The following is a 23918-nucleotide window of genomic DNA, read 5'->3' as shown; positions in this document are numbered from 1 at the left end:
TGGGTGGTCTTTCCCAAGCACCAGGATTAAAAGCCATAGCTGTGGTGTCAGACACACCAGGATCCTGATCCATGTCTGCTACTCTCTGTCTATATCTATGATTGGAGCAACTTATTTAACCTTGGTGAAGTCATTTTTCCTCCTTTATAAAATGAGGTGTAATGGTTCCTGCCTTATAGGGCAACTATTACAGTACGTGGCATTTCAAGAAGCATTAGATAGAATTACCAGTTGGAAAGTCCAACTGGTGGTGTGAAAACACTTTCTTTGGAAAGGCTTATCTGCGATAACAAAACAGATCTCAGTCTGAAGTGGTAGTCTAGGGAATGGGGGAAGAGCGTGGACAGACTCAAGAACTGTAGAGACCACAGAAATTACTGGAACATAAACCATGCGTTTAATGCTTAAGAATGCAGTCTGAGTGAAAGTGTATGATTTGCACGTTGCCACATACAACCAGAATTTAAGGAGCAGAATTTATCTATTTGACCACTCTTCCCCCTACAACATCAGGGAAAATATATAAGGACTGTAGATCAGACAGATAGACAGAAAAAGTGGCATTTAAGGCCAGAAAAAGTTATGATTCAGGAAATTCAGTGTCGGACAGTAGGATCTCTAAGTGATCTTGACCAAGTTTCTTAGCACCGTGTAGCGTCCGTTTCTCATTTAGAAAATAAGGATATTAAATCTTTCTTCCCAATATAAAGTAAGAATAAGGAAGGTAATGTTTTCAGGTTATTAGAAAAAAGCATGATAGGGCGCCTGGGTGGGTCGGTGGGTTAAGCCTCTGCCTTCAGCTCAGGTCATGATCTCAGGGTCCTGGGATCGAGCCCCACATCGGGCTCAGCAGGTAGCCTGCTTCCCCCTCTCTCTCTGTCTGCCTCTCTGGCTACTTATGATCTCTGTCTGTCAAATAAATAAATAAATAATCTTAAAAAAAAAAAAAGAAAAAAGCATGATAGATAGAGTTAGTGAGCAGTAATTACTGTTGATATAATATTCTCTATTGCCTTCATAATTTTTCGCCTTTTTGATCTTTCAAAGACTGAGAGAGGCATCTTAAAATCCCTCATTGTATTTATGGGTTTGCTTATCCTTGTATTTCTGTTATCATTTTATGTGTTTTGAAGCTCTATTTTGGGTGCCTGCAAATTCATGGTTACACGATATTTTTCTAGATGTTTCCTTTTATTATTTTGTAGCATCCCTTTTTAGTATTTTTTGCATTTGATTTATTTTACCACAAAAACCATTTTTATAGTTTTTAAAAAGCCTATGAATGCTGCATTAATAATATTTTCCTGAAACATAAATAGTAGACCAGTGGTTATTACAAAGTGATCAACAAATCGTATCACTAATAATTTTGAAATGACCAAGGATTAGTTAATTTCTAATTAATTAGAAATAACCATGGAACATCCCTTTTTGTCACTACTAGTTCTGTTGGTTTAAATTCTGGTTTGTGTAGTAGTAACATTGCACACTACCTTCTTTTGGTGAATGAATAATTGCAGGACTGTGCTTTTTCATTCCTTTATTTCAACCTTTTCTTATGGGTTTGTTTTAAGCAAGCAGCATATGATGAGTAATGCATTTTTCTTTTTAATCCAAACTGATAATATTTTAATTGATAGATATAATATATTTACATTTGTTATGATAACTTAGATAATTATTAGTACCATCTTTTGTTGTTTTGTGTTTGCCATCTTTTTTCCCTCTGCTTTTTTCTCTTTTCTTGACTTTTTTTTTTTTTAAGATTTTATTTATTTATTTATTTATTTATTTGACAGAGAGAGAGAGAGAGAGAGAACGAAAGCAGGAACACAGGCAGCGGAGTGGGAGAGGGAGAAGCAGACTTCCTGCTGAGCAGGGGGCCCGATGCAGGGCTCGATCCCAGGACCCCAGGATCATGACAAGCCGAAGGCAGAGGCTTTAACCCACTGAGCCACCCAGGCGCCCCTGGACTTCTGTTTTTTAATAGAATTTTCCTTCATTTTCCTTTACTCTTGGAAAGCCGTGGAATATATTCCCGTTTTTGTAGGGGTGGCTCACTGTTTCCTAACATCCAACCACACTGGATCGCTCGCCACTGTTCACATACCCTGAGCTGCCTTCAAACTCACAGTGTTCACATGTCATTCATTTTAAACAAGTATCAGTGTTTCCATCCTCTTCCTGATTCTGACAGTGAACTTCTGTGATGTCCTTTCAGTACCATTTCTTAGGTTACTCATGACAGATTTTTCCCTCCCATCTTGAAAAGCCTGCATGTCATTATGCTTTCCAGCCACCTCGATTGCATGCATATTTGGTCAAGTGTAAGTAAAACAATTTAAAACCAAAATCGTATCAATACTAATAACGTTGAGATCAATTTCATGCCTATTTTACATCTTTATTCCCTTTTCTTAACATAGATAAGAGCAGATTTAGAAGGCCCCCATTTTTATAGCTCTGGTTTCTAAAATATATATGAGTAAAATTAAGGTTTTGCTTTTCTTTTTCATCCATTTTCTACTGATTTCCAAAAAAAGTTTTTAGAGGAAAGTTCAGTAAACTAAAACAAGAGTAAAGATTGCTATAGACAACAAGGGAAGATGTTGTAATTATGACAGAAGACCAAGACTGCAGGATACTACTACAACTGGACGCTGTTCTTGGCCAAGCATGTAACGGTATCTGTTTTTTGCGTGACATTGTGGTGACACATGGATGAGCATTGTTTTTACACTAGATTATAAGGAATGTCAAGATCCTGAAGAGTACTTGCTAGAACTGTCTGTCTGGGTCTGAACCTAGTTGATACTGTATTCTCTTTTCTTGCAATTATTGGCTAACACTTTTGATTCTTCTCACGCCACTTCTAGAATAACAAGGAGACTGTCTTGAGTGAGGAAGAGGTGCTACATAATGGAATTTCTGTGATCTATGAAATGTTAAGTCAATGCCCTGAGGCTGAAAAGTCAGGAGAAATAACTTGCCCAATTATCAGTGGCTATTTATCTCATGGGTCTTCTCTCTGAGTGGCTGAGTTCCCACATCCTCTCATTTGTTATAGATACTGATGGCTGGGACAGGTGTCCCAGGTGGAACCTTTAATTGTCTTATTAAAAACAGAAGGAAAGTTTCTTATAAAAAGACTTAAAGGTAAGCATAGATATATTATCTGACTCATTTTTTCCTCCACTGATTTTCACCAGAATTTCAGAGAAATGTTACTGGAGAAGAACATTTGGTCTCAGCATGTAATAAAAATTGCCCTCAAGTAGTCAACTTCATAGAGACAGAAAAGAGAATGATGGTTGTGCGGGGGTGGGAGGGCAGGAATTGGGGAGTTAGTATTTCATAGGTATGGAATTTTAGTTTAGAAAGATGAAAAAGTTCTGGAAAGGGATGGTGGTGATGATTGCCCAACAATGTACTTAATGCCACTTAAAAATGGTTAAAGTGGTTAAGTTTTATATTATATGTGTTTTATCACAAAATAAGTACGTAAAATAATAATAAACTGATAAAATTTAAAAATGTACTCTCGTGAATTGGAGCAGTCGTTTCAAGGACCACATGGTCTTTGTTGGGGATAAACTTCAGCACATTATCTTCTCTTGCGTAGACCTCAAAGAAAAAACCTTGTCAAGCCCGAGTCAGTTCACATGATCCTTATCACGTAACATTCAAAGCATGCACATTACTGCGTAACTCCGTTGATGTCCACCTTCTTTGGAGTTCCCTTGGGTCCATCTGGTTTTCATGATTAGGCAGCCACTCTAGCCTGTTCATTGCCCAAGGCTTTAGCAGGAATCTCAAGCTTGAAGAATGAACTGTGACTGCATTGGCCATTTGTTCATCAAATACTTATGGCAGAGTGTAATCCTGTGACTGGCTTATGAAGACAGTGTGGTGAAGTGGAAAGAGAGTGAGCTTTAAAGTCAGACCTAAGTTGGAATCCTGGGTAAGCCCCTTCCTTACTCCTGAACAGCTCCAATAGATTAGAATCTGGTTGATCCCCCTTATTCACAGAGTATTTGCAAATTTGCCTAGTTACCAAAATTTGATTGTAACCCCCAAATCAGTACCCAGAGCATGTTTGCAGTTATTCCTAGACATGTGCAGAGGGGTGAAAAAATTGAATCATCCAACATGCACGTTGCCATTTATGTGAACAAGGCAATGCTTCCGCTCTCATTAAATAAAGAAGCGTGCTTTTTGTCATCTGTTTAGCTGTACATGTTTTGCATTTGTTGGTTTCACTGTTTGAGTTGCCTCTCAAGCTCAGCGCGTAAGTGCTCTCTAATGTTCCTTAGGGCAAGAATCCTGTGAGAAGTCTCATGGAGGATATGTGTTCAGTGGGTAATAACAGATCTTCACTCAGCGTGTGTTATAGTGCTGTCAACCATGAATTCAGCGTTTGTGAATCAACTGTATATGTGTAATTAAAACAAGGTCTCATATTGATCCACTGACAAAAATGTGACCAGAGGCTGGCAGGAACCTAGTCCTATATTTCCCCTAGGAGCAATGGTTTATTATTTACTCCTCTGATGACTGCCATTACTTTATAGACTATAATGACCACGAATAACAAGAATTGACTATACTTTCCTTTCCACGGGTAGTGTATTGTTCACACACCACTGCATTCCTCTTCTGCTAGAGTGGGTATTAGTGCTGCTCACAAATGATTGACTCCTGCTTCTTCCAGGCACATGAAAATTACACGTGACCACATGACTTGCTTTAACCAATGAAATATATGCAGAAGTTGCCTGCTTCACATTCAGAAAAAAAAGCATTTAATTGAGCTCCAGACTTTTGTTTTCTCTGCTGTCATCATCGTGGAGGTACATATTAATATAGAGCCGCAATTACCTGGGTCTCTGCTCACTCAGAGATACAGTGTAAGTGAGAAATAAAACTGGTGTGGATAAGGCTTTTATATACAGCATATATAAAGAGCTCCTTTAACTCAACAACAATATATTAAAAAAAAAAAAAACACATTTAAAAAATAGCCAAAGAACTTGAATAGAGACTTTTCCAAAGAAGATCAACAATTGGCCAATAAGGAAGTGGAAAGATGCTCAACATCATTATTCATTAGGGAAATGCAAATCAAAACCCCAGTGAGATACCATTTCACACCAACTAGGATGGCTATCATTTTTGAAAAAGGGAAATAGCAGGTGTGAGTGAGGATGTGAAGCATTTGGAGCCCTTGTCCATGTACACTGCCAGTGGAAATGGCAAATGCTATGAGCACTGTGGAAAACAGTTTGAAGTCCTCAAAAAAAAAAAAAAAAAATTAAACATATGATCTAACAGTATATACCACTCTTAGGGATACACTCAAACAACTGGAAGCAGAGATTCAAACAGATATTTGTACACCATACAAGTACACATTGAAGTATTAGTCCCAGTAGTCAAAAGGTGAAAACAACCCAAGTTCTATCAACAGTTGAATAGATAAACAAAATGTGGAATATTCATGCAATGGAATAGTATTCAGCCATAAGAAAGAAGCTGCTTTTTTTTTTTTTTTTTTAGAAAGGAGGGCCTCTTTTTTTTTTTCCCCCTAAGATTTTATTTATTTATTTGTTTGACAGAGCGAGAGATCACAAGTAAGCAGAGAGGCAGGCAGAGAGAGAGGGGAAGCAGGCTCCCTGCTGAGCTGAGAAACCCATATGGGGCTCGATCCCAGGACCCTGTGATCATGATCCGAGCTGAAGGCAGAGGCTTAACCCACTGAGCCACCCAGGTGCCCCAAGAAGCTATTTTGATAGACACTACAACACAAATGAACCTTGAGAAAATTATGCTAAGCAAAATAAGCCAGAAAAGAAAAATATTGTATGATTGCCCTTAGATGAAATATCTAGGCAGGGAGCCTACTTAAAAACAACAACAACAACAACAACAAAATAAAATAATTAAAATGGCAAATCTTTTATAGGCTTTACCACAATAAGAATGTTAAAAAATTTTTTATTTTAATTAAAAAATGACTGTGGTGCAGGGTGCCCGGGTGGCTCAGTGGGTAAAACCTCTGCCTTCAGCTCAGGTCATGATTCTGGGGTCCTGGGACTGAGCCCCACATCGGGCTCTCTACTCAGCGGGGGGGGGGCCTGCCTCCCCCCTCTCTCTCTGCCTGCCTCTCTGCCTACTTGTGATCTCTCTCTCTGTGTCAAATAAATAAATATAATCTTAAAAAAAAAATGACTGTGGTGCAAAGCCACTGATATTTTGTTATTGTTTGTTACAGTGGCATAACCTAGCTCATCCTCACGAAACCTTCTTTCCCATCTGTTTCTCCACAATAGTATAGTCTAGGACATTTAGAGTTGTATGGTCACATCTAATGTTGAACCGGAGACTAGGGTATTACCTCCTCTGATCTTTTGGCCTCTCAGAGCAGGGAGGACTCAGTTCTTGCCATTGTATGCATGATACATTTGAAACTTAATGAAACTTAACAGGCAGTGGAACTCAGGCTGAAGGTAGCCGTGGTGGTCAGAAACATTTATTCAATAATATGGATGCAGCCCCTTAGTTCTCATACTTTTTCATGGGTTCACAACTGTCATTTAATGGGCAGAAATGAAACTGCCTTAAATAAACCAATTGCAAATAAATATCACCAACCTGTTTTTCTTTTGTTTTTGTTTTTGTTTTTTTGAGAGAGAGAGAAAGCATGCACATGCAGTGTGTGTGAAGTGGGGAGGAGACTTGTCCTCGCCTCGCAGGGCTCATCCCTGAGATCATGACCTGAGCTGAAATCAAGAGCCCGATGCTTAACTGAGTGAACCACCCAGGCACCCCAACCAACTTGGGGTTTCCAACAATAAACATGGATTTCTAATAGCATCCCATGATCACCAATCCCCTATTTAAGGAAGAATTCTTACTAGAATTATAGCTTGTGTCCTTATACATCACTTTGGGTAGTTAAAAAGTTGAATTTGTTCTAGGATTCCTCCTATTGCTGCTTTCTAAATTTTCTTCAAAATGATTTTACGTGACCTTGTAAATCTGTACTTATAATAGAGGAGGAAAATGGATTAATTATGTGAAGTATAGAATCAGAAACAGTAACACACAGGGAAAATGCCATACAGGAAACTCCTTAGGAGTCCACCTAGGGAAGAGGTAACCCAAAACTGATATATTTATTGGGACACAATTGCTACATGTCTATCCAATATAAGGCTCCTCCTTTCTTACTAACTTTCTTACTTATTTATTCTAAACAGCAGTTGTTTAACTAGAGGTGTTATTTCCTAGCTTCTCTTGGAGCTAGGTCTAGGCAAAAGTTATAAATAGACGTTGAATAGTTACTTCTAGGAAATCTCTTTAAATTTTATTGATCCAACTGGGAGATAGGTAGTTTTCCCCTTGACCTTCCCCATCTTCTTGCCTGGAATGTGAATATGATAGCTGGAGCTCCAGCAGCTATTTTGTGATTTGGAGAATAGATGCCACAGTTAGGATGGTGGTACAGAGAGATGGAACCCAGATGTTTGATGGTTTTTAGAAATGCCATATTGGCCCTAGACCACTATACTTAGGTTGTTATTACTAGCTGCCCAATTCTAATGCAGTTAGAATTGTAATGCAATTCTTATCTCCACTGTTTTTATTTTCAGTAGTAATACTCACCTGAAAATTATATACGGCCTTACAGTTAACAGTATATTTTCATTCTGTCATCATCTTTAATCCTCACACCCCTGAGAGATGAGTACAATTACCCTACTCTTAGAAATGAAAACACAGAAGCCCAGACAATTTAGATAACTTGGTTGCAGTTGCAGACTTAGCATCTGTCATAGTCGAGGCTCAAACATTAGGGGTGCCTGGGTGACGCAGTGGGTTAAGCCTCTGCCTTTGGCTCAGGCCATGATCTCAAGGTCCTGGGATCGAGCCCCACATTGGGCTCTCTGCTCAGCTGGGAGCCTGCTTTCCCCTTCGCTCTCTCTGTCTGCCTCTCTGCCTGATCTCTGTCTGTCAAATAAATAAATAAAATCTTAAAAAAAAAAAAGACTCATTAAATATCAAATGCAGTTCCTCTCTTCTGTACTGTAGACAAATAGTAATATAGTTGAGGTTTGAGTGGCTCTCCCAGAAATGGAGAATCTTTCTTCATCATTTTTTTTTTAAAGTAAGAATCGATGACCTACTAGAACACCATTGGCCATTCCCAGGCTAGCTTAAAAAGAGTAGAGTTTTATTAAGGTTTCAGGTGGGGTTTTTGCTGTTTTTCTTTTTGTGGATACCCACAATATGTTTGACTCACATCCTTTTTAACATTAGAAGAGAAAATCAGACGCATGCCAGTATATACATGACTATTTTTAAATGTTCTTTGCCTCTGGATTTTGCCCAGGGGTTTAAGAAGGAAACAAGAAGGGAGCAAAGGAAAAGATGGATAAAGAAAGGGCAAAGTATGTGGCCCACAGATGGAAGGAATATGGAAAGGACTCGCAGAGGGAGATGTGCAAATATTTTGAAGAATGTATCAGCGAAAGTAGATGACTTGGTGAAATGTGCTATTTTCCAGAACCATCAAAGACAGAGTCAGAGCTGGATGGTTGTCTTCCTGCCCTTTAAAGTAGTTTTTAGGTATTTACAGGCCTTCTACTGTTTTTCCCTTCTTAAAGAGAGTTTGCCAAAGAACTGACCATGGAAGTTTCTGACAGTGGTGTGCTGGAATTGGCCGAAGATCCCGTTGGTCAGTTTTCAGGAATTCTGTAAGCCAGTTGTTAAATTCAATTTTCTCCCTTTTTTTTTTTTTTTTGAGAATGCAACTTTTTAAAAATTCAAATAGCCAACATATAACACATCATTAGTTTGTTTGTTTTTTTAAGATTTTATTTATTTATTTGACAGGCAGAGATCACAAGTAGGCAGAGAGGCAGGCAGAGAGAGAGAGGGAAGCAGGCTCCCTGCTAAGCAGAGAGCCCGATGCGGGGCTGGATCCCAGGACCCTGAGATCACGACATGAGCCAAAGGCAGAGGCTTAACCCACTGAGCCACCCAGGCGCCCCACATCATTAGTTTTTGATACAATGTTCAATGATTCATTAGTTGCATATAACACCCAGTGCTCATTCAGCCATTTTTAAAGCTTAATTGTATAAACTTATATTAAAAACAGAGGTGATAAGTACTCAGGACTCATCCCTTCATGATTATTTTCCTGTGTTTCCCTGTTGTCTGTGCTCTTGGGTTTATTTCATCTGTTACATCCGTGGGGTGGCAATGCCATGTAATGAACGCTGCTCTGTGTCTCTTCCAGTCCCACATCCAGTGACGTCCCATGGGTAGTTAGAAATTATCCTTAGCGGGATTGTTTTCCACCATAGAAATGGGCAGATGTACACATTTAGGGATCTAATCTGTTGTTCTTTGAAACTTTGTAGTGTTTGGTCTGCCTCGGATGGCTCTTGCATTATTTTAACTTCACATTGTGGCCACTTGCATCCTTGTCTTACATACTATACTCAAATATAACCTTCATCCAGGCATCATTTCTTATTTGTATGCGTGTCCTTTCCCCACTAGCCCTGAACGGTTTCTTGCATATAGAAGACTGCATTGTCCAGTGTGCTCAGGCTGCCATAATAGAACACTACAGCCTGGGTGGTGTCAACAGCAGATTTGCTTCCATCACAGTCCTGTAGGCAAGAAGTCCAAGATCTAGGACCCAGCAGGGTTGGTTTCTGGTAAGACCTCTGTTCTTAGCCTGCAGATGACTGCCCTCTGTGTATGTCTTCACGGGGCTTTTTTTCTGTGCGTGCACGCTCCTGGTGCCTCCTCATCTTCTAAGGACATCATTTCTTTCTGGTTACAGCCCTACCCTTCTGACCTCATTTAAATGTAATCCTCTCTTTAAAGGCTGTGTCTCCAAATACAATCACTTTTGGGGTTAGGGCTTTAGCATGTGAACAGACGGGCACAGGTCCGTCCATGACCTAGACATTTATGACTTATGCATTTGATTTCTTCAAAGCTGGAAAACAGAGCCTTCGCTATGTGCCTGCCTCTGTACTAGTGGCATTATCCCATTTGAGCCTCGTGGCAATGCTTTAAGGTGAATGTTATTGTCCACATTTTACAGATGAAGATACTGACAAGAGATGTAGAGTAACTTGCCCAACTATGTACAGATGGTAAGTTTTCAATCCAATATTCAGACCCAAACAATGGGATTCCAGAGTCCAAACACTCAACCACTATAGGAAACTACCCTCCTGCTTTTTCCATACATATGTATGTGTATATTTTGTCTAAAGGCAATATTGAAACTGTTACCAAATAAAGTAAGCAACTGTTGAGGAATTCTTAGCAGGGCATGTATGCAAATGTGTAGACATTGTGCAAAGAGCAGTTTTGACAAAATTGGGGTAAGGGAGACTTGATGTAATTGTAGTTTGAAGGGGAAGTGTTCAAATTCCAAGTTCTTTCATGTCTGGGACCTCTTCTTCTAGACAGAATACAGTGAATGCCAGGTTTCCAATCCACATCCAATCCAAACTAAATGGAAAGTACTTTCTAATAAACATTGAGGTTTAATATTCTAATATTCTAAATTAAAAAGTTTTGAAAACTTTAAGATTGGGAAGGAGAGAGTATGTGGACCTAAGAGGCATAGAGAAAGAACACCTCACACGATTTGCGATTACAGGAGCTCCTTAGGACCTAATATGATCATTTTCTATAATTTGAACAAAATTGACTCAACTTGGAAGAAATGCTCTAGCTTCAAATACAAATGGTGTTGTTTTGCCCCGTCCTCCTTTTTTCAAAAAAAAGATTTTATTTATTTATTTATTTGACAGAGATCACAAGTAGGGGGAGAGGCAGGCAGAGAGAGAGGGGGAAGCAGGCTCCCTGCTGAGCAGGCTTGATCCCTGGGGACCCAGGTGCTCCTTGTCCCTTCCTCTTAAAGAAGCAGTCCCTTGTCCCTTGTCAGTTATTCCATTCATCTTTCTAGCTGCTCCTCCATCCCTCCACACCAGGAATCTTCAGTGACAAAGCAGGTGCTTCGATGGGATGAAAGGAAAGCTCTGTGAGTTTTACTCTGGTTGCTCTGGAAATCTCACCTACATATTCTCTCCTTCCTCCATGTATCTGTCCAAATCCTCCCATAAACCAGCGAGGCAGAAAGGTGAGATTTGGACACAGCATGCATTCACTCAGCAAACATGTGTTGAGCACCTGTTAGGTATGAGACACTCATCTGGGGTGTATACAGTCAACAAAATCCCAGGTATTCACACTCTAGAGGGAAGAGAGAGACAATGAATGAGTAGAGCATGCACCAGCAAGTGGTAAGTTCTTTGATGAAAAGCAGGTTAAGTGTTTGCCAGTTTTAGTGCTATTGACATTTGGAACCAGGTTATTCTGGACCGTGGAAGCTGTCTTCTGCATGGTGGGACATTTGGCAACATCCCTGCCCTCAGCCCACTCGATGCCAACAGCACGCATGTTTGCACAGACACACACACACTCACCTTAAGAGTAAGGGGTGAAGGTGCTGATTTATTAATGTCGTCCTCTCTGGGGAGGAAGACCTCTCTGAGGAGGTGGCATTTGAGCAAAGAGTAGAGGAAGTGAGAATGGGCGTCCCATAAACATCTGGGGAAGAAAATGTGCATGGCCAAGAGAAGGGCTAGTGCAGAGGCCCTGAGGCGGGAGGAGTGGCAAGGAGGATGTTGGGAGCAGAACTGAGCCACAGGAATATAGTAAGTGACATGATCGGCCAGGAGGAGGCATGACCTTGATCGTATAGTGGAAGACTTTGGTTTTGAATCAGAGGGCAATGGGAACCATGAAAGGTTTCGAAAAGAGCAGTGTCATGACCTGGTTAATATTCAGATAGGGTAGTCCTTGCTGTTGGATAGAGACTCCCCTGCAGGGAATAAAGGTGAAAGCCAGGGTCCAGAAGCAACCGTGTCTGTAATTCCCCTGAGCACTTAGTTGTGGCTAGATGGTCCTACAGGGTTGGGGAGGGTGACTGGGTTCTTGGTATGTTTTGAACCTACGTCTGACGTGGTTTAATGTTGAATCAGACATTGGGTGCGAGCGAAAAAGAAAGAAAGAAAAAAAAGCCTTTGAAATACTCTTCTCTGAAAATACCCTATATGAGCTTTTATTTCTGATTTTTGATCCTAACCCTATGGGAGTCGAAGCATGGTGGAGTCAGTGTTTAAGCATTAGGTATCGGACTGTTATTTCCTACATTACTTCCTGAGTAAACCAATTAAAATTATAATGTGGGTCTCCAGGAGAAAAGGAAAGGAGCCAAACCTCGTATAATTTTACCTCTTAGATGCCACTTAACACCACTTTTCTCCTCTTGCTTGGGTAATGAAATTCTGGCAAGTGGGGGCACAGTAAACAAGTGGGCCCTTAAAAGCAGCCCATCACCACTTGCTTATAGCTGTAATGCTTCCCGATTGTTCTCCAGGTCTCCATTTCAGAACTAGTGTGTGCTTTTCATAAAAACCACCACGTGCCACAAATTCAGGCAGCATCTTTCCCTTCTCCATAACATCTGCCTTCTGAGACCTTGGGCTTATTCTAGATATTGCCTTCCTGAATTGAGGTAGATTAACCAAGGTTCCAAGCTTCTCAAACTGCAGGAGTGGGAGAGTGTGAAATAAAGGTCTCATCTTCCACTTGGTCTCTGGGTTAAGATGAGCTTTTATAAAGCCTTTCAAATGCGTCAGCCCACATCGGAGATTATACGTCAGGAGTTTTTACCTTCACCTTGTGGAGTCATGTTTGCCTTCCTCTTAAATCAGTGTTTCTCCTGGTGTGGTATGAGGTGTTGATTAAGAATATAGAATTCTGGGCTTCCCCCCCTGCCCCAGACCCAGAAGAATGGAAATGGGGATAATGTTTAATGAAGATCTCAAATGATTCTACAGTTTGCTAACATTTGAGAACCATTGCTATATCATTTAGGAATGGCATTCAGTTCCTAGTACCTTAGACTGTGAATAAAGAAATCATTTCTTTCTCTCATTGGTAAGAGAGGTTTGGAGATAGGCAATCCAGAGCTGGTTTGGTGTTCCATAGTACAATAAAGAAAGTTATGGTACAGGATGGCTGCTGGAGCTCCAGCCATTGTTTTTAATTCCAGACAGGAAACAGTAAGAAGGGAGAATGGGGGAGGGGTGTTTTTGCTAACTGCTCAGACTCCTTTAAAAGAATTTTCCCAGGAGTCACATGCTACATGTCATTGGCCAGAATTTAATTGCACGTCCACTCATAGCTACTAGGGAGCTGTAAAAATATTATTCTAAGCTGGGTATATATTGATGCTTTAAGTAAGATTTTGGCATTCTTATTAAGGAAAAGGGATGTAGATAGGCAACCATGTCTACCACAACTCTCTTGTAGCATCATTCCATGGAGTTGCAGAAAGACCTTTCATTTGGAGTACCTCATTTTTCACCTTTTGCCAGTTCATTTTGGACCATATGTTGGTTATTTTCTGGAGAACACCAAAGGAAAACGTCCATCATGTATGTGGTCAGTCATACATACTGGGAATCTGCTATATCCGGTGTTTCAGTTCTTTCCCATCCATCTGCCAGTCTCTTTTTTTCTTTTCTTTTCTTTTTTTTTTTTTTTAAGATTTTATTTATTTATTTGACATACAAAGATCACAAGTAGGCAGAGAGGCAGGCAGTGAGCGAGGGGGAAGCAGGCTCCCCGCTCAGCAGAGAGCCCGATGTGGGGCTCGATCCCAGTACCCTGAGACCATGACCTGAGCCAAGGCAGAGGCTTAACCCTCTGAGCCACCCAGACGCCCCTCTTTTTTTCTTGATAAAGAAGGCCAAGAATCCAAAAAAACAGGAAAGGATAAGGAAACCAAGTCCAAAAAATGTTTTCCCCCTTTTTAGTTATGCGATGCTCAGTCTAATGAGTACAATGTAGCAGCCTCCAGGGCATGGGGTGGATTCACGAGATACTGTCTATAAAAACATGTATGCCCTAAGAGCCATTCCGTAAATAAATACGTTCACTGATCCCTTCCTTCACTGAGAGGGTGAAGGACAGCTGAATCTGAGACCAACCAGGGAAATCTGACTTCTCTATTGGGTTCCCACTCTTAAGAACACAAGTGCTTTTGATATGGAAAATGTCCCACCCAATAAGAGAAGCATTTTGCCCTTAGAATTTCTTATCCTTGCTGGAGCTGGTGGACTCCCCCTTCCTAAGCATGTCTGTAGGTGTGGCAGGAGACACCTGCCAAATTAAGTGAGAGTCAACAAGTCCCCTCCCCTCCCCTGGGCCTCCTGGATCTCCTGGAGAACACAGGATCACCATCATCTACCGGGCAACCTCACGGGGTTGGCTGTTGAGGGAAAACAGTCACACGACTCTACAGATCTCAGAACGTGCTCCCTGGACCCCAGCAGAGGCATTACAGGAGAAGGCAGCGTAAATGCAAACCACTGGACCCCACCCCAGTCCTGTGGAATTAAAGAAATGTGTTTTAAGAAGCCATCCACGTGGTTCTGATGCAAGCTAAAATTTGAGAACCACTGCTCTAATGAAGTACTTTGCACTTTTTTTTTTTTTTTTTTTTAATTAGCACACCTTTCTCTCCAACAGGGAGTCATTTGACTCCCTCCTTTCCATCTCTGCCCAGGCAGATATGCTGTCAAATGTGCAGTTCCTTCTAACAAACGCAGTCTTTCAAACTGGGTGAGGCCTCGCTTTGTAGATTTATTTGCACACTGACTAAAGCTCTTGCAATCCATCTGACACAGACTGAAGTTCTTGCCAAACCTCGCTGTGGGGAGTGACATTGTAAATAAAGGCCTTCAGCTATCTCATTTTCCTGAGCCAGTGGATTGTGTGCAAAATGCTTTTGTTTGCAGGAAGCATACCTCATACAGCTCAACCCAAGGTGCAAGTAGCACAGGGCACCTCTACCTGAGTGATAAATAAATGGAATGGAGTTTCTAGCCCATTCCAAAGTCCTGCTTTTGGAGAGTGATACTCAGTACACACAGGAGGAAAAAATGATCAGCATAGCAGATAGTGCTCGTTAATGGTCACCATTGACAAAATCCTATTGAATTTGATTATTTGCTTGTGAAAATTAGTGAGAGAAACATGGTTGGACAAAAAATGAGCAATCTGCAGGGTTTTCAGGGGTGGCGCCAAATTTAATTTCCGTAGTGCCAGAAAGTACACTAAATATTTTCCCTTTACCAGTGGTTTGCCGTGGGTTTGTTTTGGGCCGCGCAGTAGTTTTCTTTTGGAGGATGCCAGAGGAAACTACATGCAGCAATTCTGTCTTGCCAGAGCCAGACTGGGAATTTGAGAGGGGAGTTTCTCCATCCTTCCCATCCCTTTGCTCAAGGAAGAGCTTGGACTTCCCAAGCTCTGGAACACCAGGAGGAGACACAGAAGCCAGGGGGTGGAAGAACTAAGAGAAGTGGTGAAGAACCAACTCATTCCCCATCCTCAGAGCAGGCCAGATCACCTACCACGTGACGTGCGGATGATGGGGGGAGGTTGTTACTTAATATTGGCTGATTTGGTTTCGTAATGGTGCATTTCACTCGGTAAGTTTTTAAGTCGTCCACCAAACCGTTGACCGCCTCCTGAGGAGCTATTTTTAATACATTGTGTATACATGGAATTGCTGAATGCTGGTAGAAGGACGTATTTTCTGCAGCAGTGATCTGTTGGCTTGAATTATAAAAGGCAACACAAGATACCCAGTCAGGAAAGATAGAGCTGTGTTCTTAAAGAGTAGTCACTGCCTCTGTTGACGTAAGAATTCCAAGTCTTTAGGACGGACCTCAGGGTGCCAGGGTATTTACTGAGCTCCCGGTCCCAAAGAGGTCTCCAGTCACAGCCGACTCTGCTTTGCCCTGCCCTGACATGTTGGGACGCCTTTATCTCCAGTCTCAAAACAGGATGGAACTTCTCCAATCCAGTCTGCAGGTGTGGACCTTGCCCCAGTTGGGGTAAGCAGGGTCCTTCTCTGGCGACTTCAAAACGGAGCCAAGTGAGTCAGTCAAGGATGGATGCAAAGGGAGGTTGTGTAAGTTAAGGTGCTGTGGGAATCTTTAAACTTTGTGAAGCTAAGGGACAAATCTGCAGAAGAAAACTAAGGCAGAGATAAGAGGACACTGAACATAGAGAGATGAGAATCCCTTACCGGTCACTTTTCAGTGGCTGGTCCCATTTCCTCTTAAGACCCTACAGTTCTGTTGGGCTTCTTGAGAGAACACCACACCTATGTAAGAATCTGCCTTTTTTTTCCCCTCTGAAATCAAACTATCTTAAATAACATTTTCCCCCCTTGCCACCTTCTTTCCTTGATTAAGGTAGTTGGGGGCCTCCAGGTTTGGTCTCACTCTGCAAGCTGGTAGTGTGGCTCTGCCTCTCGAAATGGAAGAGAGGCCAGGAAAATCTGGATCGTTCCCTTGGGAGCCTGCGGGCCAGATGATGGACTCCCCACTATGTGTTCATATTGCTTATTGTTATGGAGGGCCAAGTTCTTCGCCCTCACCCTTGTTGAATTGCAGTCCTGCGATGAGGATTCTGAGAGGTTCTAGAATTCACTCAGGAACACAGAGATGGGAAGTGACAGAGCTGTGAATGGGGGTTCACAAACAGCTGCCCAAGGGGCAAGGAAGGTTCCAACCAGGCTCAGCCTTGGCCGGTGTCAGCAAAGACTGGGCTCAAGGTGCCAGGTCACAGGGGCTCTCAGGGATGTCCATGCTCTGGGCGGCAAAGAGGGGTGTGTGAGTCCCGAAGGGCGAGTCAGGAGAGGGTCCATTGTACTCAGATTGGACTCTCCTGTCAAGCAACTCCAGTGATTTTCCTTTCTTAGTAGCATCCGTCCCTAAGGTTCTGTCACTAGCGTGAGAATGACAAAGGGACATTGCAGCAAGGCTTTGCTACCAGCGGTCTCTCAGCTTGGGGTGTGAGACCCATTCCTCAAGACACAGGGCTTAGCTTTCTGCCTGCACTTACTTAAGGCTGTGGTGTGTGATGCATAGATCGCTCTGAGCACAGAGTGGGGTGCTGGTCTCTGACGGGCCCACGGCCAGCTCCTCCTCCCAAACTAACTCACGATCTGGGCTTTCATTTCTTCTCAGAGAGAGTGCTGGTAACCTGTGGGCTGCTTTCAAAACCTGGAGCCCTTCCTTCCCATCCCAGGATGCGGTTCCCCACCAGATGCCTCTAGGGAGGGGTTGCATGGCCCTGGCCCTGTCTTGAGAAAGCCAGCTAGTCTATGAGCAGTCTGTTTACGGTTGCCTTCGGGCTTTGCTTGAGACAGGAATATGCACATGATGGTGAATGGTTACAGTCGTGTGTTACGAAAACAAAGATGGCTTCTGCATCTTCCTGAAGGCCTTGTCATTGCCAAGCCTTTCCCTCCTCCCACCTTTTAAGAGTTATGATCTCCTTTCTGGAGATAAAAGTAGACAGAGCTTTCATAGCTCTTTGCCCCAGAATTCCCCAAACATGTATTCATGTCCAGGGCTCCCTCAACTCAAGGGAATTAGACCAAGTTTGCGGAGTGGAACAAATAGAATGAATTTAGAGCCTCAAGTCTTCTGTCTTCTGTGTCTTGTTGAATGAATGCCTTGTTTCGCAAGAGCTGGTCATGATGCTAAGAGATAGTTGGAAAGAATTTTCCATGATGTCATCTGAACTTGTGGGATTTTTTTTTTTTTTTTTTTTGCCCCTCCTGTGTAATAGCATACCTTCTGTTTTGGCCAGTTTTTCCTGACCCAAGTTTTGCATACAGCTGGATAACAGAATGTCTGTTTTCTTCTCTTAGGCAAAATTAGATGCCTTCCCAAGTCTTTGTTAGAGCTGAATAAGCCCCAGAAAGGACAAGAATATGTCCTAACAGCCGTAAACAGGAGCATTCTGGGATGTGCAGAAATATCCGCCAATGACCATTTGTAATTACGTACTCAGTATCCCAGATGTAGTGACTCTCTTTTCAGACAGTTGGAAACTGCTACCTGTCCTTACAGAGCACTCAAAACCTAGAGGGCTTTTAGTGTAGGTGGAGGCCAAGGGACCCAGCAGCTCAGCGAGTGCCAGAGCCTGGCTCTGACTTCAGTGTGAGGCAGGCACTGACACATCCCTTTGGCTAGGGAGGCACGGCGCATGCCGGAGACTCACAGAGAAAATGGTAAAGTTGCTCTCTCTCTCATTCTCTGTCTCTCTCTCTCTCTCTCTCTCTGGCTCTCTCAGGGCGGGGAGCCTGCCGACAAAACTCTACCCTCTGGGTCCCCCCGCCCCCACCCGCCTATCTGCCGAATTCTCTTTTTCTAGGAAAGTGTACTAGCTTTATTTTTCCCTAGCAAGACAGGGGAAAGCCCCAAGATATGGGTGATTGGCTCCACTCTTTCTTCAAGGATGAATTTGTCTGCTTGCAGTGAGAAAGGCAGATGCTGTTAAGTTGCAGGAGGGTGGAAACGACAGGAAGTCGAATGTGTCCTGCTGCCGGAATCCTCTTCCCGGGGGAAGTGGGGATGGGCAGTGACCCATGTGCTTGCATCCTACAGGTTCATCAGTACTACAGCTGTCTCCCAGAAGAGAAGGTTCCCTATGTCAACAGCCCCGGAGAGAAGCTTCGAATCAAGCAGCTACTACACCAGCTGCCGCCGCATGACAATGAGGTAAGGAGGAGCTCCCGGGGGGCCTTAGCAAGACTTGTTTTAGGAGGTTCTGTGAATTGTTCACCTTCTCCATAATCAGCATGCTGTGATCAGTGAGGTCTCCGAAGAAAAACTCCGGCCCATTTTAGGTTTTAGCTTCCTTAATGAGAGCCAAAAGACACGGCCCGACACTTTTCAGAAAGCAGATCTCATTTATGGACTGGATTCATCTCCGAGCCCAGCACAACTAGCCGTTTGGGGCATCCAGGGAGCCCTAAAAGTTAAAAGCTCAAGCCCAGTTTTTCCTAGTTGAAGAAGAATGTGCTGGTTGCCCAAGTCCCTCAGCTGATTGCGATTCCCCGGGCCAGTCCAAGGTCAAGCCTTGCAAAAACATGATTCCCTGGCATTCTCAGCATCGTTTCATGTTAAGTAAGTGGGCAAGTCTTCCACGTTATGCTGTGGTAGAAGTCACATATCCAGCTTTGCAGCTCTGAACATCTGCGTTTTTGTCGTTGAAAGACCAGCTTTGCTTGCTCACCATTTGTACACCTGGAAGGCTGGCTTGCAGGCTGTCCTTTTTTCCTGAACCCCGATAGAAGACTGCTGTAATGAGGCGTTTCTTATCTTTGAAGTCGAATTGCTCATAAAGGGAAAATCCATGCATACATTTTTGAAAAGATCATCTTGCTTGAAGGGCTTAGGTTTGGACACTGGAAATGAATTTTTGAAATATCTGGTTTTTTTAAACAGTCATCCCCTAGAATGGCATTGTCCACTTAGCTGATTGCATTTTAAACGATTTTAAATTGAAAGGAGAAATAACTCCTCCAGGGAACTAGAGCCCAGCTTTCTACCGACTGCTCCCACCCTCAAGCCGGATCTCCGGGGAAATTGAGTAGGTGCTATTTTAGTCTTTATTTGCCTGTATTTGGATCAAAAGGGATAATTTGGCAGCCTCAAAAATAAATTTGAGTCAGTGAAGCAAAAGCTTAAAAACTAAAGCAAGTCCCTAGAAAGAGAGCCACAATTTCCTGTCGCCCATTTCCAACTTCATAAAACAAATACAAACAATGTTTTCCCCTTTAAAGCCGAGAGCAAGCCCTGTAACCGGATGCCCAGTTAACTAATTTGGAAGTGAAAATGCGGGTTTTTACAAGCAGGAGGGGAGTGCCTTTCTTTAAGAGCACATCCATAAAACGTCAGTGGTGTAATCCGATGTTCCGAGCTAGTTCGGTCACAGTGGTGCTCCGTGCTCGCGGGGACATCCACAGGACGACTTCCTTTTAACACTTGTTTGCTTGCTGGAGCAAGGGGATCTGTGCTCTGCTCTTAACGATTTCCAGTTAACTGTGGGTTTATGAAAAGAGACCAAACTCCTTCTTCCTGCTGGAGAGGATTCCTTCCATGTGACCCAGTGGGAAGATTTCGCCCACTTGACCTGGCCCTTTTGAGGACAAAGAGTGATGATTCTAAAGTCAGTATCTGATCATTCGCTCTTTGCCCAGAGGAAGCAGTTGAGACGGATCTAGCTGCCTCGGTTTCCCAGTTAGGAAGCAGTAGTCCTGGTCTACAGACTTGCCAACGCCCATCACATCACAAGCCGTCTGAGCTTTTCACCTAACCTTTCTGCTGTTACTCCAGAGAAGGACAGGAAGTGAGATGAGGTCTGTGTTTCCCAAAGGGTGGCAGACACAGGACTTGGGGTGTTGCGTAGACATGGCAGTTAGTGAAAGTGAGCCACATAATAAGAGAATCACTCCCTTTTAAATTGTGCTTCATTCCTCCAGATGGAATGGTAGGATCCGCCCCAGGGGCAGGGAGGTGGGATTTGGGCTACCCAATTTCCTCCTATCTCTCTAACTCATACCAGTCTCCACTTTTAGGTAACTGCCTTAAGAATCTCCATTTCAGGAGGCGCCTGGGTGGCTCAGTGGGTTAAGCCTCTGCCTTCAGCTCAGGTCATGATCTCAGGGTCCTGGGATCAAGCCCCGCATGGGGCTCTCTGCTCAACAGGGAGCCTGCTTCCTCCTCTCTCTCTGCCTGCCTCCCTGCCTACTTGTGATCTCTCTCTGTCAAATAATTAAATAAAATAAAATCTTAAAAAAAAAAAGAAAAGAAAAGAAAAGAATCTCCGTTTCAGGATCTCCCCTGAGCGGAAGTTGCTAGAATCTAACAACATGAGTTCATTCTCACATTGTCTCATTTTAGGGTCACCTTCTGGTTCTTACAGGTGATACTGATTTTTAATGTATAGTCACAATATACTTTCTTTTTAAGTAAATGTGTTCAAGTTTTAAAAAGTGAGACCATTTTAAAAACGGTATTAATGGTTCAAGACTATGGCAGAATTCCCATGGTATGTATTAATCAGGGGGAAGACCGGGAAATCTTGGATTTGAGTGTCCGTAGTGCCCTGCCCTTAATGCTGGGAGTTTTCATGTTTAACAAGAGGGCAAATATCTCACGCAAGTAGACGGATCAGCCACAGACCAGTGGGCAGCCCTTTCCCTCCCGTGCACAGATAAACACACAGGGACTTCCGTGAAGCGGGACACGTACCTCTGGACCAACTCCTTTGCCTCAAGCCTTCAGTTCCCCATTTTCCCAAAACGAGGTGGGAGAAGCAGCTGGGAGCCCTCTGACCGCTGTTCCTGCTCGCTGGCCTGGAGCCATCCTTCCGTGTCAGGGATCACTCACATGGACGCAGGGAGGTGAACGTATCAGGACCCCACAATCCGTCTGAAGATCCACATCATTTTTTTAAAGTAGGAAGAAGTCCCAGATCTTGACTAGCCCCAGAGCTTCCCGACATGATGGGGACCTTCGTGGGGCAGGAGGGCAGGGTAGCAAGGCTGCGGGACAGTTTCAGAACCTTGAGCCCGCTCGTGACTCGGGCTCCGGACTTGGGCACCTTTGGTCAGCTCTTTCGGCTTCAGTAGAAACTCACGTTCTCCAGCCCCGAGCCCGCCGGTGGGCTGGTGCAGGCCGGCGCTGTAAAGCCGACTGCGAGCACATGTCATGAGAAGTCTGGGGCGCGGGCTGCAGAAGTCCCACAGGGCAGGGGCGACGTCCCCCGTGACCCTCTCTATGTCTGTCCAGGTTCGATACTGCAACTCGCTGGATGAGGAAGAGAAGAGGGAGCTGAAGCTCTTCAGCAACCAGAGGAAACGCGAAAACTTGGGCCGCGGGAATGTCAGGCCCTTCCCCGTCACGATGACGGGGGCCATCTGTGAACAGGTGAGCGTGGAGTCCGGGGTGCGGGGTGGGATCGCGCTGGTGTCGCGTCACGCACGGCCATTCCATCAACAGCTGTGTCCTGCAGCGCCTACCGGGGGGCGGGACCCCATTCTCACTCTGGGCGATACAGCGGTGAACAAAAGATGTGAAAGCTGTTGAAAGATTTTGATTGTCCTCGTAAGGAGGTCCTTTCTAGGGGAAGAAGTCAAACAGTAAAATAAAGAGGAAAAAATACAGCAGAGAAGGAGGCTGCAAACCCTGGGGGGTGTGGGGAGCTTGCGGTTTTCAGGAAAGTGGCCAGGCAAGGCTGCACTTCGATGGTGGGGTCTCTGGGGGTGCCTGGGGGCTCAGTGGGTTAAGCGTGTGCCTTCAGCTCAGGTCATGATCTCAGGGTCCTAGGATGGAATCCTGCATCAGGGGGAGGCAGGGGGGTGTCCCTGCTCAGCGGGGAGTCTGTTTCTCCCTCTCTCTCTGCCCCTCCCCACCTCGTGCTCCCTCTCGCTTGCGTTCACTCTCAAATAAATAAATGAATGAAATCTTAAAAAAAAGAAGAAGGTGGCCTCTGAGCAAAGGCTTCAGGGACGGAGGGAGTGGGTCCTGCAGATCTCAGAGGGCGGAGGGAACAGGCCGCTCAAAGGCTCGGAGGCCGAAGCCTTTCTGTTGTGTTCCGGGACCAACACATGGGCCATTGTGGCGCAGAAGAGAGTGGAGGGATGGAGGGAGGCCATGAAAGCAGAGTGCGTGGAGGGCCGGTTGTGTTCGCCACTGGAAGGAGATGGGAAGCCGTCTGAGGGATTTAAGCACAGGAAAGACATGATGGATTTATGGCCTAAAATGAGTCCTTTAAATTTGAGAGGCAGGGCGGGGGGGCTCGTGAGGGGTAGGGAGGGAAAAAATGAAACAAGATGAGACCAGGGAGGGAGACAAACTGTAAGAGATTCTTAATCTCAGGAAATAAACTGAGGGTTGCTGGGGGGTGGGGGGTAGGGATAGGGTGGTTGGGTTATGGACTTTGGGGAGGGTATGTGCTACCGTGATTGCTAAGAAGTGTGTAAACCTGGCGATTCACAGACCTGTACCCCTGGGTTAAATAATACAGTATATGTTCATTAAAAGGAAATAAATAATGAGCCCTTTAGAAAATGAAATTTGCCTGGACCATGACATCCACCCGGGGCCACTTAAAGAAGTGGGAAAGGGTCATCCTGGGTTTGAGGGTTCTTTAGGGAAATGCATGCATTCCCCCTTGCATCCTCCCCAGGGCCTCACTGAGCTGGGTCTGGGGGTGGTTTTTCCTGCTGCTCTCCTGCAGAGCACTCAGGGCCCAGGGGCGGAGGGTTTTAAAGGAAGGTGGACAGGCAGCCTGCCTGGGTTCTCCCTGCCCCTCCTCTCAGCCATCACTCTGGCCCTGCTCTTGGCTTTGCTGCTCTTTGAAAGGCCTATTCCAGCTCCTGAAGCTCTCCAGGAAACCCCTCAGGTGCGGACCACAAGGGAGCTGCCTCAGTGAGAAGTAGAGCTACTCCCTGCGGAGAGTGGGTGCCGTTCCATGGCCCCTCTTTGAGATTTCAGAGACATTGGAGGGGGATGGAGATGCTCCTTAGGAGGGGGAGCACAGGACCAGAGGCTGGGAAGTGGGGTCTTCACCCCTGATACTCACCCTTGAGATGTAGGTGGTCAGTGGTTGAGATGCGAGATTCAGGAAACAGAGAAAAGGAGGGGGACGCCTGGGTGGCTCAGTCGGTTGGGCAGCCGATTCTTTATTTCAGTTCAGGTCATGACCTCAGGCTCCTGGGATCGAGCCCCACATCAGGCTCTACACTCACTGGGAGTCGGCTTGAGGATCGTCTCTCCCTCTGCCTCTGTCCCTCACCCGCCCACATTCTCAATCTCTCTCTCAAAATAAATAAATAAATATTTTTTAAAAATGGGCCGCCTGGTGGCTCAGTTGGTTAAGTGTCCAACTCTTGGTTTCAGCTCAGATGTGATCTCAGGGTTGTGAGATCGAGCCTGGCG

The 23918-nt window shown here is 44.2% G+C and overlaps 1 protein-coding gene across 4 annotated transcripts in view; it reads left to right on the top strand.

Moving 5' to 3' along the window:
* PRICKLE2 (prickle planar cell polarity protein 2) overlaps nt 1–23918 on the top strand; it is a 319612-nt gene that overhangs the window by 243788 nt on the left and 51906 nt on the right. For all 4 annotated transcript variants that reach the window (XM_032867319.1, XM_032867321.1, XM_032867320.1 and 1 more), the window contains 2 exons: nt 18576–18689; nt 21768–21905. In XM_032867319.1, the coding sequence (XP_032723210.1) occupies nt 18576–18689; nt 21768–21905 (252 nt within the window). The remainder of the gene's footprint in view (nt 1–18575; nt 18690–21767; nt 21906–23918) is intronic.

This window comes from Lontra canadensis, unplaced genomic scaffold, assembly GCF_010015895.1.
Source record: "Lontra canadensis isolate GAN:19392208 unplaced genomic scaffold, GSC_riverotter_1.0 scaffold34, whole genome shotgun sequence".
Lineage (NCBI taxonomy): Eukaryota > Metazoa > Chordata > Mammalia > Carnivora > Mustelidae > Lontra > Lontra canadensis.
Note: the sequence above shows the minus strand (reverse complement) of the source record. Positions and strands in the feature narration are given on the sequence as shown.